At 46.9% G+C, this 17,733-nt stretch overlaps 1 protein-coding gene across 1 annotated transcript in view; it reads right to left on the reverse strand.

Moving 5' to 3' along the window:
* The window catches only part of MGAT5B (alpha-1,6-mannosylglycoprotein 6-beta-N-acetylglucosaminyltransferase B), a 1,313,368-nt gene that overhangs the window by 254,198 nt on the left and 1,041,437 nt on the right, over window positions 1-17,733 (reverse strand). Inside the window, exon 11 of the mRNA XM_069654653.1 lies at window positions 6,153-6,283. Within this exon, the coding sequence (XP_069510754.1) occupies window positions 6,153-6,283 (131 nt within the window). The remainder of the gene's footprint in view (window positions 1-6,152; window positions 6,284-17,733) is intronic.

Raw genomic sequence — 17,733 nt, forward strand, 5'->3', positions numbered from 1 at the left:
GGGGTTAACATCCGCACCACTGGTCTGGGCCAGGATGGCACCGAGGCCTACTGGGCTGGCATCCACTACCACCTCGGTGTGCCACAGCGGGTTGAAGTATGCTAGACGGTGAGCCTCCTCAAGGGCTTGCTTGATGTCCGCAAAGGCCTGTTGGCAGGCCGGCGTCCATTCGAACGACGACTCCTTCTGCAGCAGTTTCCTCAGCGGGTCTGTGATGGAGGCGTAGTGGGGGATGTACCTCGCACAGTATCCTGCCATGCCGAGGAACGAGCGGACGTCCGCCACCTGCCGGGGCTCGCCGAGGTTGGAGATCGTCTCGACCTTCTCGGGGTCGGGCATCATGCCATCCTTGGAAAAGATGTGTCCAAAGAATTTGAGTTTCGTTTTACTGAACCGGCACTTCAAGATGTTAAGCGTGAGGCCGGCTCTCTGAAGGGCTTCGCACGTGTCGTGAAGTGCCCTGTCATGGGCTTCCTTGGACGATCCAAAGACGAGAATGTCGTCGCTGTAATTAAGCCCCCCTTTTATAGGTCGGATGATCTGGCGTATTGCCTCCTGGAAAATCTCAGCGGCCGATGAGATTCCAAAGTTCAGTCTCCGGTATCTGAAAAGCCCATCGTGGGTCGCAAACGTGGTTATGGGCCGGGAATCAGGGTGGAGCTCCAACCGATGGTATCCCTGATTTAGGTCCAGTTTGGAGAACATTTGTGCACTGTTCAGCAGCACAATCATGTCCTCGATACATGGTCCCGGGTGTCTCTCCCGTTGAATCGCTGTGTTGGCCACCCTCATGTCCACACACAACCGGATCTTTCCCCCTTCCTTGGGTACTACCACGAGGGGGGACACCCACGGCGTCGGCCCCGTCGCCGGTTCGATGATGCCGTCATGGAGCAGTTGCTGGAGTGCCTCCGAAACAGTCTCCTGGAGGTGGAAACCAACCCTTCTGGGATGTTGCGGCACTGGCCGTACGTCGGGGTCGATGTGGAGCCTGATGGGGGGTCCCCGGAGCTTTCCTAGCCCCTCGCATAGCTTGGGGAAGGCACCCACGATGTCTTCTTGTGAGACGAGCGATTGAGTCTGATGAGAAGCTATCGATCCTACAGCGTTCCCCAGGCTGGGGTAGGCCGCTGCGGCGGTGATTACGTCTCCCACATTCACGTGGATCTCGATCAGCCCCAGAAGCGACGCCGTGTGGTAGCTGAGGAGGCATCGACTCCTGGCGAGAGACCGTATCACGTGAATGGTCGCATCCACTTGCCGCCCATTCAGGAGAAGGCATTGGGTGAATTGGCCCACCGTCTGTAACGGGGTGGCAGCTCCCCACTGGAAAATTCTGGAACGGGACGGATTGAGCTGTGGTGGGCATGGTATACGATCATAGTCTTGTTCACCCATGATGTTCACTGTGGCCCCGGAGTCAATCATAAATTGAAATTGGCAGTTCCCCATCTTGAGCGGGATTTGTGGGGCCTCCCTGGCCTCTTTGTTATCGAGTATGAGGTTCACAAACTCGTCGTGGTCGTATTGGTCCTGCGGTGCGTAGTAGGCCATCGCCTGGTCTTCTTGGTAGAGGGTCTCAGGCCTGTAATCTGCAGGAGGGTTGTCATATTCGTCTGTGAAGTGTCTAGGCTGATCAGCCTGATCGTACGGTGGGGCGTATCCTGCCGCTTGGTATTCATCCATCGCTCGAACGTAGCGCCTCTGCCCGAAACCCTGTTGGTATGGTCTAGGCTGACTGTACTGCAGGGGCTGCGGCCAGAAAAGCATTCTGGGGGCCGCCTGGGGTCGCATCGGAAAAGGTACGCCCTCCCTGCAGACGGAGTGAAAGTGTCCTTCTCTCCCGCAGTTGGTGCATCGCTGGGACAGGGCCGGGCAGGACCCCGAATGGGGGAAGGACATCCCGCAGCGGTAGCACTGTCTTTGTAGACGCGGGGTGGACGTCGAAGAGGGTGTCGGCGGCCTGTATGGCTGAGGGCCCCTGTCGCCTTGACGGGGGGCAGTATGGCGGCCACAAGTTCCCCCGTATCTGCTTTAGGGTTGCTGGAGTGTCCCATGGCTGAGGCCTGCGCATCCACTCTCTCGTGAATGCGGGCAAGTTCGCTGACCTCGGGCATGGTGAGCGGTTTTTTGAGTAGCTGTTTCTTGAGTGCGGGGGAGAGGCACCCTTCGATCACCCTCAGTCGAATGGCTTCCTCTAGCGAGAACGCATCAAATTGGCAGTTCGCCCCTTTCACTCGTAGACGTGTGATGAATTCGTCGACAGTCTCTTGCGGGAGTTGGGTGCACTGGTTGAACAAATATCTTTCATAGTCCCGGTTGACCTCAATAATCAGCAGTCTGTCCAACGCACCAATCAACTTGGGAAATGTATCTTGGTCTGCGGCCGGAATGGCCTTGACAACCGTTTTGATTTCCCCCCCTACCAGGTTGAGGAAAATGTCTCTCATGTTGGGGGAGTCCCCGTCGCCGGATCCTCTCACGAAATGACGAAAATCATCCATCCAGTCGGTCCACCTGGGGCCTTTGGTGGCTTGAGGAGTCATGGTGAACGGCGGGGCAGACGTAGTTGAATCGACTTCGCCGCCCGCGGCAGTTGAGGAGAGCCCTGGCTGGACCCAGGGTTGGAGGTGCTCATGGCGCCTGGGAGACGAGGCCCGCACGTGCGTAGGCGACGCGTGGGGTGAGGTAGTCGGGCCTAGGCCGAGCCTACGTGCACCCAGCGCCCGGCAAAGGGAGTCCGCCGCTTTTGCCGATTCAGGCCTCTTCAACGGCCAGGTGTCGACAGGCAGGGTACAGGACGGAGGCGTGGGCGGTATCGCTTCCGCGGAGCTTCGGTGGAGGAGGTCCGGCGAGGCGGAACCGGCGGAGTGCCGTGTTGAGCGGAGGTGGAGCAGGAGGAGGAGGTTCGCTGGGTTGCCCACCACGAGCGGGCTGCTGCAGGAGGAGGACTCCAGTGTGCGGGAGAAATCCTCGTCGCCAAATGTTGCCTAGGGATCTAGGCCCAGTGAAGGACGCACACACGGAGAGATAGGAGGAACTTCTTTATTCTTCTACAACCAAACAGGAACTGGCGCTGGCTGCGCACGTGCCCCATAACTCCCTTGCCCACTCTAAACTCCGCCTTTACAACGGAGGGGGCTCATGAGCATTAACCCCTTGAGCCCCGGGTAACATCGTCTACACATTTTTCATAATTCTTGTGTTGAGAGATGCGTTTGTAGAGCATGCAATTTGCAGTCTAGATGCTGCGGTCCTGGAAGTCCGAGGCACAAAAGGTCACCAGACAAAGGAGCGGCGTGCTGTGCGTCGGGCTTCCGGGAACGTAGTAAAGTGCAAGCTTAGATGGAAGGAGGCAGCCGGAGCCCAGAGCGCAGGTAAATGGAGGAGGGGTCGGTGGCGGGATGAGTGCAGCAGAGGGTGCTGCATAGCGGTTGGTATTCGGGTTGGGAGCCCCCCGAAAGTGACCCAGAGAGGGTCGGCTACAAAAGGCTGCACCTACACAATGCAGCCTTTGTTGCTAGAATCCGCACGTATGACTTTTTTGTAACCGGCCTTTAGGCATAGATCCAGAACCTGCATAATAGAATTACAGGAAATATGTTGTTGAATCTTGTGAACTTTATCCCAAATTATGCAGGTGAATCCCCGTTCGAAATTGGAACAAAATCACATACCTTGCATTTCCCACATCGAAAAAAGCCAACCTATGGCAGTGTCATGTAAAGATACATGCATGCAGGTTTCTTGTATAACACCTAATGGCACCTTCAGAAGTGTGCCTGAATCCACAGTTCTTGTATAGTGCTTAATACCACCCTCAGGCCATTTCAAAGTGCTATGGGAAATAAGAGAGAGTATGTGGGAATAGTAGATAGGGGAGAAGTGTAGAGGAGGGGACTTACTTACAGTGCATCGGGGAGATTGCAAGGCATAGCGTTGTAATTAAAAAGGGTGGCATGCAAGGGTTATCAGTTGCATGAAAGCCTGGTTCATTTAAAAGAGCTATACAGCTGAACTGAGCTTGTCACATGTCTCACTCGAATTCAACATGTGACTGAAACTTCCCCAACCCTTCAGTGACATCGACTTAACGTGTGACTGACTTTGCCCCAGGCCTCCTGACCTTTCAAAGGCGATAGCCAGTCAAGACTCCGCCATGGGCCTTCACAGAGCATGCATTGAATATGACTTGCATGTGCGGACACTTTCCCTAGTTCGACTGCCTTTCAGAGCCATTGGCCTACCTGACAGGTCTACCTCTCATCAGCTGTGAGGGATGCATGCAACAGATGGATGTAAGCCTGGGATGAAAGACTCCACCACTCTACCTTCCATATGCTGGCTTCCTTGCATGCAGAAGAGGGTTGTAAGCCAGGGGTGAAAGACTCCACCACTCTACCTTCCACATGCTGGCTTCCTTGCATGCAGAAGAGGGATGTAAGCCAGGGGTGAAAGACTCCACCACTCTACCTTCCACATGCTGGCTTCCTTGCATGCAGAAGAAGGATGTAAGCCAGGGGTGAAAGACTCCACCACTCTACCTTCCACATGCTGGCTTCCTTGCATGCAGAAGAAGGATGTAAGCCAGGGGTGAAAGACTCCACCACTCTACCTTCCACATGCTGGCTTCCTTGCATGCAGAAGAAGGATGTAAGCCAGGGGTGAAAGACTCCACCACTCTACCTTCCACATGCTGGCTTCCTTGCATGCAGAAGAATGATGTAAGCCAAGGGTGAAAGACTTCACCACTCTACCTTCCACATGCTGGCTTGCTTGAATGCAGTATATGGATGTAAGCCAGGGGTGAAAGACTCCACCACTCTACCTTCCACATGCTGGCTTCCTTGCATGCAGAAGAAGGATGTAAGCCAGGGATGAAAGACTTCACCACTCTACCTTCCACATGCTGGCTTGCTTGAATGCAGTATATGGATGTAAGCCAGGGGTGAAAGACTCCACCACTCTACCTTCCACATGCTGGCTTCCTTGCATGCAGAAGAGGGATGTAAGCCAGGGGTGAAAGACTCCACCACTCTACCTTCCACATGCTGGCTTCCTTGCATGCAGAAGAAGGATGTAAGCCAGGGGTGAAAGACTCCACCACTCTACCTTCCACATGCTGGCTTCCTTGCATGCAGAAGAAGGATGTAAGCCAGGGGTGAAAGACTCCACCACTCTACCTTCCACATGCTGGCTTCCTTGCATGCAGAAGAAGGATGTAAGCCAGGGGTGAAAGACTCCACCACTCTACCTTCCACATGCTGGCTTCCTTGCATGCAGAAGAAGGATGTAAGCCAGGGGTGAAAGACTTCACCACTCTACCTTCCACATGCTGGCTTCCTTGCATGCAGAAGAAGGATGTAAGCCAGGGGTGAAAGACTTCACCACTCTACCTTCCACATGCTGGCTTCCTTGCATGCAGAAGAAGGATGTAAGCCAGGGGTGAAAGACTTCACCACTCTACCTTCCACATGCTGGCTTGCTTGAATGCAGAAGAAGGATGTAAGCCAGGGGTGAAAGACTTCACCACTCTACCTTCCACATGCTGGCTTCCTTGCATGCAGAAGAAGGATGTAAGCCAGGGGTGAAAGACTTCACCACTCTACCTTCCACATGCTGGCTTGCTTGAATGCAGTATATGGATGTAAGCCAGGGGTGAAAGACTCCACCACTCTACCTTCCACATGCTGGCTTGCTTGAATGCAGTATATGGATGTAGGCCAGGGATGAAAGACTCCACCACTCTACCTTTTGGCTTGCTTGCATGCAAATGATGAATTTAAGCCTGGGATGAAAGAGTCTACCTTCCACATGTTGGCTTGCTTGCATGCAGCAGATGGATGTAAGCCAAGGATGAAAGACTCCACAACTCTACCTTCCACATGATAGCTTTCTTGCATGCCACAGATGGTTGTAAGCCAAGGAGAAAAGACTCCACCACCTTACCTTCCATATACTGGCTTGCTTGCATGCAACAGATGGATGTAAGCCAGGGATGAAAGACTACCTTCCACACATTGGCTTGCTTGCATGCAGCAGAGGGATGTAAGCCAGGGATGAAAGACTCCACCATTCTACATTCCACATACTGGCTTACTTGCATGCAACAGATGGATTTATGCCTGGGATGAAAGTTTCCCCCACTCTACCTTCCACATGTTGGCTTCCTTGCCATAGACGACTGCCATGTTGTCCACCTTGTTCATCTTGACGAATTGACTCTCAGTATCATTCAGTTCCTCGGACACGAACCCCATGAAGGAATTGTCAGGCGTGTGAGCTAGAAAGGGGACAAGGGGAAAGCCACATGTGAGTGAATGCCTATAGTGTCGCATTGCATTGTTTTATCAAAAAGCATGACACCAGAGAACATCCTGTTGGGAGTAACAGAGACTTTCATGGTTTGTTAGCCGAGGCTATGGGCTGGAGTTTTGACCGTAGCAAAGGTGAGGTGAATTTATGGAACCTTAATAATAATAATTATATGTTTGCTAATATAGCGCTACACACCCATAGGCCTTAGAGTGCTGAAATAACAGTAGACATTATTATCCCACAGAGTGCTACTCAAGGATGAAGAGTTAAACCAGCTGGGATTCAATCCTGCCACAGCAGATATCAGGGGCAAGTGCTTAGCTCACTGTGCTATCTTACCAGCAGGACAGAGGAGGCATGTCTGCACTGGCGGCTCTCCACAATGCGCCATTGCAGCTAGAAGGCCCAGGACCACTGAACTTGTGTGGCCTCTAACCTTGTGCGGTTGGGACATGGACCGTGGCCTGTGAGAGCAACACAACAACAAACAACTCAGCTACAAAAGGCCTGGAAGATATTACTCAAGTATGAACAGGAGGAAGGCTGCACTACCATGTGTCCAATGTGGTCACTAGAAAAGTCTTTACAGACACACACATGTATTAAAACGTGCATGCACCAAGGATTACATATTGCACCACTTAAAAGTACTTTTGGGGAGGTGCCTGTACTGACTGCAGTTATCCTCGACAGGTATGCACCTGTGCTATCTTGATGTATTTACCTGTGCCATCACTGGGCTACTTCAGTAGCGCAATATCTTTATAATCTGTTAAAATATCTCTGAGTAGTAGTACCTGTATTATTATTTTTAAAATTCCTGTTGAGCGTTACATGTACTCTTCCTTGAAAGTTCTTGCCCTCTTCCTCTGGAAAAATGCCTGTATTCTCCTTTGATATTCGGGCCTTAATTCACAGAAGCGTTTTATAATGGTGAAACCACATTGGAAAACGTTCTGTGAATTAGGCCCTCGGTATATTCAGAGATGCGCTGGCCTATAGAGGGACTGAGACATCGCCCGGCAGGCGGGGGATTTTAAATGCCATATGGACTGGGACTGTGTTGATCACATGGCAGGAAGAGATGCCTCACATGTAAATGACTCTTTGCAATTATTCAGAGGTAATTGCCTGGCTTGCAATCTTCAGATTTTCCTGTAGGACAGACCGCCGTTGCCTCCTCTCATTTAACACCAAATAGGGCATATCCATGCGTTTCTGCTTCTAACCCTCTCACTAGAAGGGGTCGGGGTAGAAGTAGAGGCAGGGATAGTGTGGGGTTATCCACCGGCACTTCCTCATAGGAGTTGGGCTATACCTCCCATCGTCATTAACCATGCTGATTTGGGCGGATGGGAGTTGTAGTCCAACATACCTTGAGAGTGAAAAGGTGCAGACCCCATAATATTCAAGGTCAAAGCAGCTGCAATGAAAGAGTTTATATTCTTACTTCCATGGACAGGTCACTACTGTAGGGTCACTCTTTTCTCTAAAGAAACTGGCCAAGCCTGCAACCTTGCATGGGTAAATAGATGGTGGCAATTAATGCATAATGAGGCCCAGCCTCACACCCTAAACACAGCGTGTTTGAAAGGAGGGGGCAAAAAAAGGGTTGAAAAGAAGTGCAGATTTGTTTTTAAATACACTACTGTCAGACTGTAATTTGGCACCTGTGTGTTCATGTAAATTGACCAAAATACCTTGCCAATGTCTTTTAACTCTGACCCACAAAATCGCCTGCTTCTCCAGCATTGAGACTCACACATTGCTCCATTAATGCACCTCAGTCCTGTTCTACAGCATCCTCTGCTATTCCCGGTCTCACACATTGACACACATGCACACCTCCGACAATGACCCCCAACCCTGACCTGGAGAATGTCTTGACGTCCCATTATCAGGACGCATACACATCTCTGCAAGTAGCAGATGCATCACTAGTCTACTGCCCCCGCTCCCATGGAACAGGTAAGGCGCACAGAGCAGCAGTCCAAGCTTCAATCAAAGGCAGCGCCAGCACAAGCTTCCAGCCGCACGCAGCACAAGTACAGGCAACAGTATTGCAAAAGACCTTCCCCCCGCGAGCGGGTACAGTACAGAGACAGGGCTCAAACACACCCTCTTCCTCTCTCTCTGCATCAACCCATACAAAGAAGTGCAGCCGAAAGTGTGCACCCTTCCGCCAGCCTCTACTCTTTTGTCTTTCCTCTTTCTAACCCTTCGTTTAATTTGTGATGTAATAATTCTCCTTGTAGCAATTGAGATAACTTCTCATGTCTTCTGTCCTCTAGCTCTCCCTCCTCTATATCTACCTCTTTATCAAATCTCTCCTTAGAGTTCCCACTCAGCTCAAGTTCTATTTCTCCCACCACCACCAATGCCGTTTTCTTCTAGCCACTTCCGTCTCCAGGGGTGTTGCTAGGTCTGGAAAAGACCCGGGGCTAGCCTAATGTAGGAACTGTTGGGACGGTGGGCTAGCTAGTCTTTTGGCTGTAGCTCCTGAGATTCTATCCGGGGCTACAACCAAAAGACCAGGGGTTATAGCCCCCTTAGCCCCCCCCTAGCAACGCCTCTGTCCGTCTCACCTCCACCTCGGTCTTCATTGTGCATCTATTTCTCGTATTCTCGCCTGAACTTCACATCCCTTGCCCCCTTTCTATCTCTCGCCTTATCAATCATTTTCTCGGATTCTTCACCACTATTCCTTGTCTTTCACCTTTCCTTCTTTCCCATTTCACGTTGATTTCCCTCTCACCCCCAGCTATATTCTCACACCACCATCTATGCCTTTTTCGTCTCCCCACTTCCATTTCTCGTTTTCTAGTTCTACTATTTTGTTTTTCAACTTCTCCTCTCTCCCTCCTCTTCACTTCACTGTCACTTTCCTCGGTTCTTCCCTCCCCTCTCTTTTACATCTCGGTATGTTCCTTCCCATTTCCCCATTTTCTACTCAACCCCCGCACCATCCCTTCTCCCTATATTAGTTTTTGTCCTTCCTTTCTTCCCCTCCTTGCTTCTCTCTCTCCATATTTCTTACCCATTACTTTCTGCCTTTCCTTTCCCTATTCCTTCATTCCCTCCCTCTTCCCCCTTCGTCCCTGGCCTCCATCCATACCCTTCTCCCTACTCCCTGTTCCTTTCTCCATATACTGTTTTTCCATTCTGTTTTACCTATTCTCTCTCTTCTCTTCTCTGTCTCTCTCCCTGTAGTGTTATGTTTATTACATATTGTTAAGGATTTAATCAGGCAACACCCAGGTCTCGCCTAGCGTGTAGTGCGCAATGAAATACTTATTTATTTGTGTCTATAAGTTCAATATTCTGAATGATATGCCACTCATATCACAACCTTCTCAAAATACCCCCCTATGTCACAGTGGATCAGGAATCTGGCTGGTTTGTAAAAATAAAGATGTATTTATTTATTTAATATTCAAATCACACATACATGTTTATATATATATATATCAGGTTAAATCATTTTATAAACTGTGACACTCCCTTTGTAGTGCACGTCCTTGCCTGTCCCTGCCGTAAATGGTACGTGGGATCCACCACATGTATACTTAAGCTCCATATTTTGCAGCATCTGAGGGCTATTAAGAACTTTGACCCTACGTACCGCATGGCTAAACACTTCAGGCAGGAACATGATAGCGATGTCCATTTGCTTACATTTCTTGCTGTGGCTCATGTGCCGATCGACCCGAGAGGAGGTGATCGCACTCTGAGATTAAGACAACTGGAAACCAGGCTCATTTTGGATTTTGACACTAAATATCCCAATGGTCACAATGTGGATGAAGAGATGCATACCTTTATGGGAATTTGATTCTTTTGTTTTTCTGTGCTCCCACCCCTCTCCTCTCTCTCCTTGTTGCTTTGGTTGATCCTGGTCCCTTGCTATTTAATACTGCTTCTCTTGACTTTCATTTAGATTTGTTGCCCTGGCCTGGAATTGCTTCATTTGTTTTAATTGTATTATTTTTGTTATCCAACTTGATTTACTTTCTTGTTGGTCCATTTTGGCTGTCTTGCCTTCCTGATGTTTAGGGGGATGTGAATTTGCGAGTACACTATGACATCTGTATTTGTGGTTTTATATTGCCTTCCTTATTACTTTTCTGCCCTTGCTCTTCCACAAGTTTTAATAGTGTGCTGGTGTGCTTCCTTATTGTGGCTTCCCTATATGTGGGCACTACTGGTTTGTTAGATTCTAGGGTGTGTATGGTTCTTATTTGCACCTGAGCCAGTAGCCACTTATATTTGAATATGGATACACATATTAGGAGGACATTGGTATTGTTTGCACTTGCACTTGTCTGCCTGTCTATCGTTGCTAAGTCGACATGTTTACGATCTAATGCACTTGCACTTTATACTGTAGCCTTCGACTCATGCCTTTATGAAGATCTACATTTTGCACTTTGATTGTTCCCTGAAACATGTTTTTACTCTAAAGGTTACATATATTGACTGCCTGTAACTGTCAACAGAGATACCACATTTGACAGTATTATTCTGTCCCTGCTGTTCTTTTACTGTATATTGTTACTATGTTGCCGTGTTGAGCTAGATATGCATTTGCACTTTATTGTATCGCCATTATGCTGCATTCTTCATGTTCTATGTTCACATGTGCGCACAGGAATGCACTTGCACTTTATACTACAGCTGTGGATTACTAAATTATTTTTACTGATTGAGATCTGTTGACACCAATCTCATTATGCGTCCATTTTTATTCATTAGTATCATCATTTTACTTGTTTCTTGATGGATTCCAATGTGCTTTTGTATAACACATTTATTTGTAACCTGTTTCTACAATGGCTATTGCAGGATTCTGCTACACTCTAATATGGCCGCCATGGTTCTGTAAGAAAGCTGTGGAGTTAGGGAACATGAGTAAAGGACTAATCTGCAATATTTACTGTGATTGTTTTCACGTCTCCCTAACGTGAACAAGCGCTCGGGGAAGCGCGAAACGCGGCGTTCAGGACACTGCGTGGTGTCCTGTGTTGTTTTGCTGTGTGTTTTGCCTACTTTTTTTTACCACTTATTAAACTTGGTTTTGCTTATTTGCTTCGAGTTTGTCACTTTTTTTCTGGGACTCTCAGACCTCAGGCTTGGAGTGCGGTTTTTCTCCTCCTTGTCTCACTGATATATATATATATATAGATGGATATGGGGCAGTAATCACCAAGTGGTGAAAATACAATTCAGAAAATAAGTAAAGCAATTCAATTCACTTATACTAAAGCGGGATTGAATACACAGGAAAAGAACAGTTTTGGTTTGTGAACAGACAGTGTTAAGGGTAATTATTTCCCCCTGCAAATTACTTAAGGTACAAATGAGCAATCCTACACAGATATCAGTAATCAGCAGGTATTCAGGAATGAAAGTCAATGTCTAGAGTTTAAATGCAATCTTCACTCCCCAAATGAGAGAGAAAAACATTTTTGGAAATTGACACTTTTAAAAATGACAGGTGAAAATGGCTTTGTAAAACAATGCAAAAGGTATACAAATGCATACATGGATAAAAATCCTTAGGAAAGCAACACTAAACAGGCCCTAACAAACATGAGCTACAATATAAACAACAGTACACACTTTGGATCAGGATGGGATGGAAGAAACACTTTGAATGGGAAAAAGACATGTGTAAACTTTTGAAAATTGCAAATTTGCGGCAAAATTTTACTATGCGATTTTTGATAAAAATGGGTTATGTTCCACAATGCGGTTTTTGGTTGTGGATGTAGCTAGGGGTCTTAGGTATCAGTGAGAGTTGAAATTTCATTTCTATCTATAAAATTGAAGAAGTTATGGAGGTTGTATTGAGAGGCGTTTTTGAAAAATAGGAGAGAAAATGAAAACGGAAATTTGGTTTTAAAAATGAAAGATTGGTTTTATTACACTATATTAATGACTATGAAAAAGAGGATACCACCCGGGAATCTTCACAGTTACGTGGCCGGCATAACCCTTCACTCTATTTCTTTCTGGGATTTACTTTACTTACTCAAAATCACTAATGACTTATGGTTTTGTAAAACAATGAGGGAAATCAGCGGAATAATGGTTTGACATTACTAGGATTCTGAAGTTAAAGATGGGATGGGTTGAGATTGGGATAAGACAATGCAAATGTACTATGGGTCAATGTTCTTCCTATTAATACTTACAGTCACTTGTATTTAAGTTCTGGTCACTGGATTGGGTCAGGTCTACCGGCAGCAGGGCACCTCTGGTGGGATCGGATCAGCAGTGCGGTTCTGGTCAATTTTGGACCGCACCTCAGATTGGATTTGGATAGGCCCTTCTGGTCACTGGACACATCAGATTAGCAGGATGTGAGTATCAGCGGGCAAGCCTTAATGGTAGCAAGCCAAACTGAATCAGTATTAAATCCCCTCAAGTTTTGGGATGGTTGAATTTGGGCCTACCTAAAAAAGAGTTCAGCAATGCTAAGGCCTGAATTCTGCAAAGAAAACTGGAGTCAGCTGCACGATGAAGAGTTCTGGACAAGATGAAGACGTCAGTAACAAGACGCAGCGCGGAAATCTGGATGTGTTCCAGAAGCGGTGTGTCTATGTGTGGTGAAGTTCCTATATTTATCCTCCCAAGTGACATCACAAAGTTTATGGGTGGGCAGAATTTCAAAAACACACCCCCACGGCTGTGAGTGGCCACAGGCACTTGCCTTGTTTTGGTTGGCAGTCAGAACAGAGCTGTCATCTTTATGATGGAATTTAGGAACTCCCACATTGATTTTGACCGAAACTTAACTTTTGCACAAATGTACATTTTTAAAATGATGTCCTCTAATAAAATCGGACACATACATTGAATATTTGATGGGTTACATTCACATTCAATCCCCATCTCTGTGAGCACTGTCTTTCTCACTCTATAGAATTTTGTCAATTTTAATCATAACTGTTTGGATTAATAATTCCTAATTCGGTACATCTCTGGGCGCTTATCACTGGAGCATGAATATATAATCTTAGGCTTGCAACATTAATAGTTCTGCTACAATGAGGGTTTTCCAATAACTTTGATTCCTTAGGTGGTATAGGTTTAATCAATGTCTTCAAAGCAAAAGCCTAAAATTAGGTTAACATCTACCAATTTCTAGATGTATCCTCCTACAGGTTGCACAGTTAAAGAGTTTCAAACTTAACCAAAAATAAAGATTTAAACACCAAGAAGTTTCTTTGACAGAGTTATCATTTTTCTCTCCTTTCAACAAACAACAGCTGTCAGATCCCTTTGATCAGGGTGGGGTGTAGAAAGAAGCATCCTGCCCCTCCCCAGCAGCGGTCAATGCTCAGCCTGTTCTTTGCTCTTGGCTCAGCCAAAAGACGAATGTCTAGAACCTCCAGCAGCCATTAGCCTTCCTGTAGCAAGGGAGTGTCATACTGAAGTGTCAAACTTTCCCATGCTGGTCACTGTCTAATCAGAATTAAGCAGTTACTTAACTCCAATACTGGGTTGCTTTAAAATTCACAATAAAGTCTTTTCTTTAATACATATAAAAATAAGCACAGTTTATAAGGGATTTGGACATTTAAAATAATTAAATACTTCACAAACATGCTTTAAATAGGCACATTTTGCAATTTCTTCAGGAAACAGAAACTCTTTTAAACTGGGTTTGACATCTAATTTTCTTATGCAGCTGTCAGGCAGTGAGTCCTGTATTCTTCTAACTGCACTGGATGATAGGTGGTTCTAGCACACTTTTCATTTCAATCGTTTACCTGGAAAATCACTGAAATTACCACCAAAACAGCACTTTGACGGTTGCAATTGATTGGGAAAACTGTATTTTAAAGTCATTTTCGGATTTTAGGCCACTTCCGTGGCCTTGCTTCATGTGACAGGTAACAGCACCCTGTGGCATTCTCCTGCAGGGAGTTCTGTTTTGACATCAACTTTGCCTGTGTGTGGCAGGGTGATGCAGCCTTTTTGTGATTTATGAACCATGTGCAGTTTTGCAGATTTGGCGCGCACAGGGGTTAGCACATACATTTCTGGAAGTTTTATTTCCCCCATTGGCAAAGGGATGTAGTAGGGCACATTGGCATGGGTTGAAATATCCCACAATATTGTAATTCTTTCTCTTCTGTCATATAGCTTCTTTGCTCGTGCTCAGCCTATTGTTACCTCTTTGTAACCTCTCCCCTAATCTTTAGCCTTTGTTTATTTAGTTTGTCATGTTCTTCTTTTTCTCTTTTATTTACCTTATTTTCTTTTCACTTAGTATTTCAATTCACTTTTCCTTTGCTCATTTGCTATGTTACACTTCATATTTTAGTATCGTCTCCCCTCTCGCTTCGCCATGCCGGGTCAGTCCCCTCCAAGGGTTATTATTTACATTATAAGAAAAGGATTGCTGAAATGACTTCAAGTGCCACATAACTGAAGAGGGGTGGGATGACTTTGGTATGGGCGGGGTTGCCAGTGGTCTGCTGCAAAACAAAAACGAGGATTTGGAAAGATTTGTAAATGCAGATGGTCAGCCATTGCCTTTCCAGTCCTGTGGGGGCTTTAGAAATATATCATACCCTCACAGCAGCCCATCCATACCTTTTGGCTCTTCCAATGCTTGCTGGCAATGGTGCTTCATTGTGGGCTGCTTGCTGTAGCTAAAGATTTGATTGTCCAAATGGATATTAAAATAGATGCAGACCTGCCAGCAATTTAAATCGCTGCGTAAATTGAATCTGAGTGGGTTCACATTGCTCTTCCGTAAGTTTAATATAGGTGGTTTTCAACTTCTTTGACCCAGAGTGTTTTCCCTCACTGTGCCAAAGATAAATCTAGGTGTGTTCCACTGCTGTGCCAACGTTGATTCTAGACAGTTTTCCATTACTGTGCCAAGTTTAAATCAGTGTTTCCCATTGCTCTACCAAAGTTTATGCAAGGTATTTTTTGTGTCCATTGCTCCATTCCAACCGCTCCCGCTCACTCCCCTTACCCACACAGAAATACGGCAGCTTGGGCAGTTCACTGGCGTGCACCCCCTCAAAGCCCTTCTTGACAGCCCAGCATACATCTTGCACTATAAACCACCCTCCACCACTAAACCCAGCAGTAGCCCGGACCACACATATTATCATACACCAATCATGACCCAGGTTTCCCCACAAGCACCACTAGCTGAATCACTGCCCTTCATATATGTTATGTCACAGGATTGAAGTGTCACTGCATCTGGAATGTTCAGAAAACAGGCACATTTCACTCACAGTAGTTGTGATATAATCACCAGCATCGCAATCGAACAAATTAGGATGCACTGCAGGTCATTGTCATGGGAGTACATGTGCCATGGCCTTGTCTCACACCAGTAGGCCAGGTGGCGTCCCCTGTGCAGTGCTTTGGGAGGGCAATGAAGAACTAGCCCCAGAATCGCTTTGGAAGTAAGGAGGGGTCGTGGGGGGTATTGCACATGTATATACTATAGGATGGCCCACCCATGGTAAAGGTAACAACTGAAAAGGTTCAGTAAGAACCAATATCTGGGTAGACTTGCCATGTTATCCGCCTAGAAGAACCTGTAAGTACAAACTGTGCTCCTCTTGTGGCAAGATGGAGCATGGACTGCCACTGTCCCTAACCGTTCTATCGGAGCAACAAGAATCGACAGAAGAAGTCAATTACCTGAGCAGGCACACAAACAACAAATCATCACCAATCTCTGCTAGGTACGTATAACACACCACTCCGGTGGACACTGGACGCAGGCATGGCAATCCACACACATCAGAATACAGCATGGACTATGACACATGGTGGTCATGATGTTCACATAATTCTCTGCTTACTCACACCAGACTATGCCTGAACACCACTAGCATCACAATGCAGAGCAGACCAATGACAAATTCAGGCACACTGAACACATAACACATCTCTAGCACTCACACCATGCCCTAACTCCTCTCAGCACCCATCCACATGCCTGACCACATGGGTTGCTCTCTACGAGAGCCTGGCCAGCCCTGCTAAGCCTTATTTGGCCAAAATGCACACACACATCCAAATCTTACTCCATGACATCAAATGCTCTGGACTTCAGTCTTCCAGGGCGTTTCCAATAAAAGCACATTGAGACTATAATAATGGTAAAAGGCTCTATATAAATGACAAGTACAATACAAAACAATTCCTAAAAATGAACCCGTATAATTGGTAGTAATTAGGTTGCTATTGGCGGCAAAGTTCTAAAACCCCAAACTTACACAATAGCTTTGGCACCTACTAAATAGGCAATTCTGTAACAGAGCTTTCAACATGATGGATTTATACATGCACGACAGAGCAGCAGATTGACAGCACAGCCCTTGTAATAAGTACCTGAAATAAAGGCATCTGGCTGAGAGCTAAATCTTTCACTAGTCGGACCAAACGAGTAATCATTCTCTGAATTTCCTGCTCGCTGCTGGAACAATCGCTACCTGTTGGTGTTGAGCCCCTTCCCTACAAGCTTTGGCAGCCAGCGGGAAAAAAAGGTGTTTTTCGTTTTTTGGGAACGATAGGGTTTTAACCTCTGGCCAGGCCAAGCTTTCAGGCTACAGAATAACAGCTTCAGCACCTGCCGCAGGTGCTACAGCTGGAAAGCTGCCAGTGTATTGCTGTTAACACAAGCAGCCAGCTTTGCAGGCTGGCCAAATTACTATAATAGCAGGCGTTGGTGCCCCCAGACATTTTTCATTGGGGTGGCCACACTGGAAACTTGGGATGACACACCTAAACAAACACACATAACGGAATGAGCCGGTGGGGGTGCCAGCGTGTTTCATAAGAGTGGCCGTGGCCCCCCTTGGCCAACTCTTGGTGGCGCCCCTGATAGCAGGTGGAGCGGCAAGTCCGGTTGGAGGCGAGTTTCATTGTTAAAGCCACTCATGTGTGAACCTGAATGCTCTAATAGCTGCAGGAGAAGCAGCTCGTGATTGAGGTGCATTGGTACAGCATTGTCTCTTTACTGGAGTAGTAGGAGGTGGTGCAGGGTGCATATGCATTGAAAGAGATGTACTTCCGGGATCCTGTTCTAGATCAGCAGAAGACATGCAGGGCTGGCGTGTATTGCTAAATCTGCATATGCCTCTTAGTACTAGACAAGCCGAAAGGGATGCTGGTCAGGGTTGAAGTGCATGGTAGTGTTCAGGACCATATGGCTCAGTCCTGGAATAGCAGAAATGTACATTGGAGTCGATGGGCTGCATTATGTGTGTTTGGGGCAGGTCACGGTGTACATTTATTTATTTATTGTGCATTTGTAAGGCACTTTATACATCAAGTAAATTTTACGTGCTGTAGTAGACTGCTCTGCGTGCAGTAGATGTGTGTGCAAGGGATTCTCCTTATGCTAGAAAGAGGCTCAGATGAAGGTCA

The sequence above is a fragment of the Ambystoma mexicanum genome, chromosome 3q (assembly GCF_040938575.1).
Source record: "Ambystoma mexicanum isolate Mex_15411 chromosome 3q, UKY_AmexF1_1, whole genome shotgun sequence".
Lineage (NCBI taxonomy): Eukaryota > Metazoa > Chordata > Amphibia > Caudata > Ambystomatidae > Ambystoma > Ambystoma mexicanum.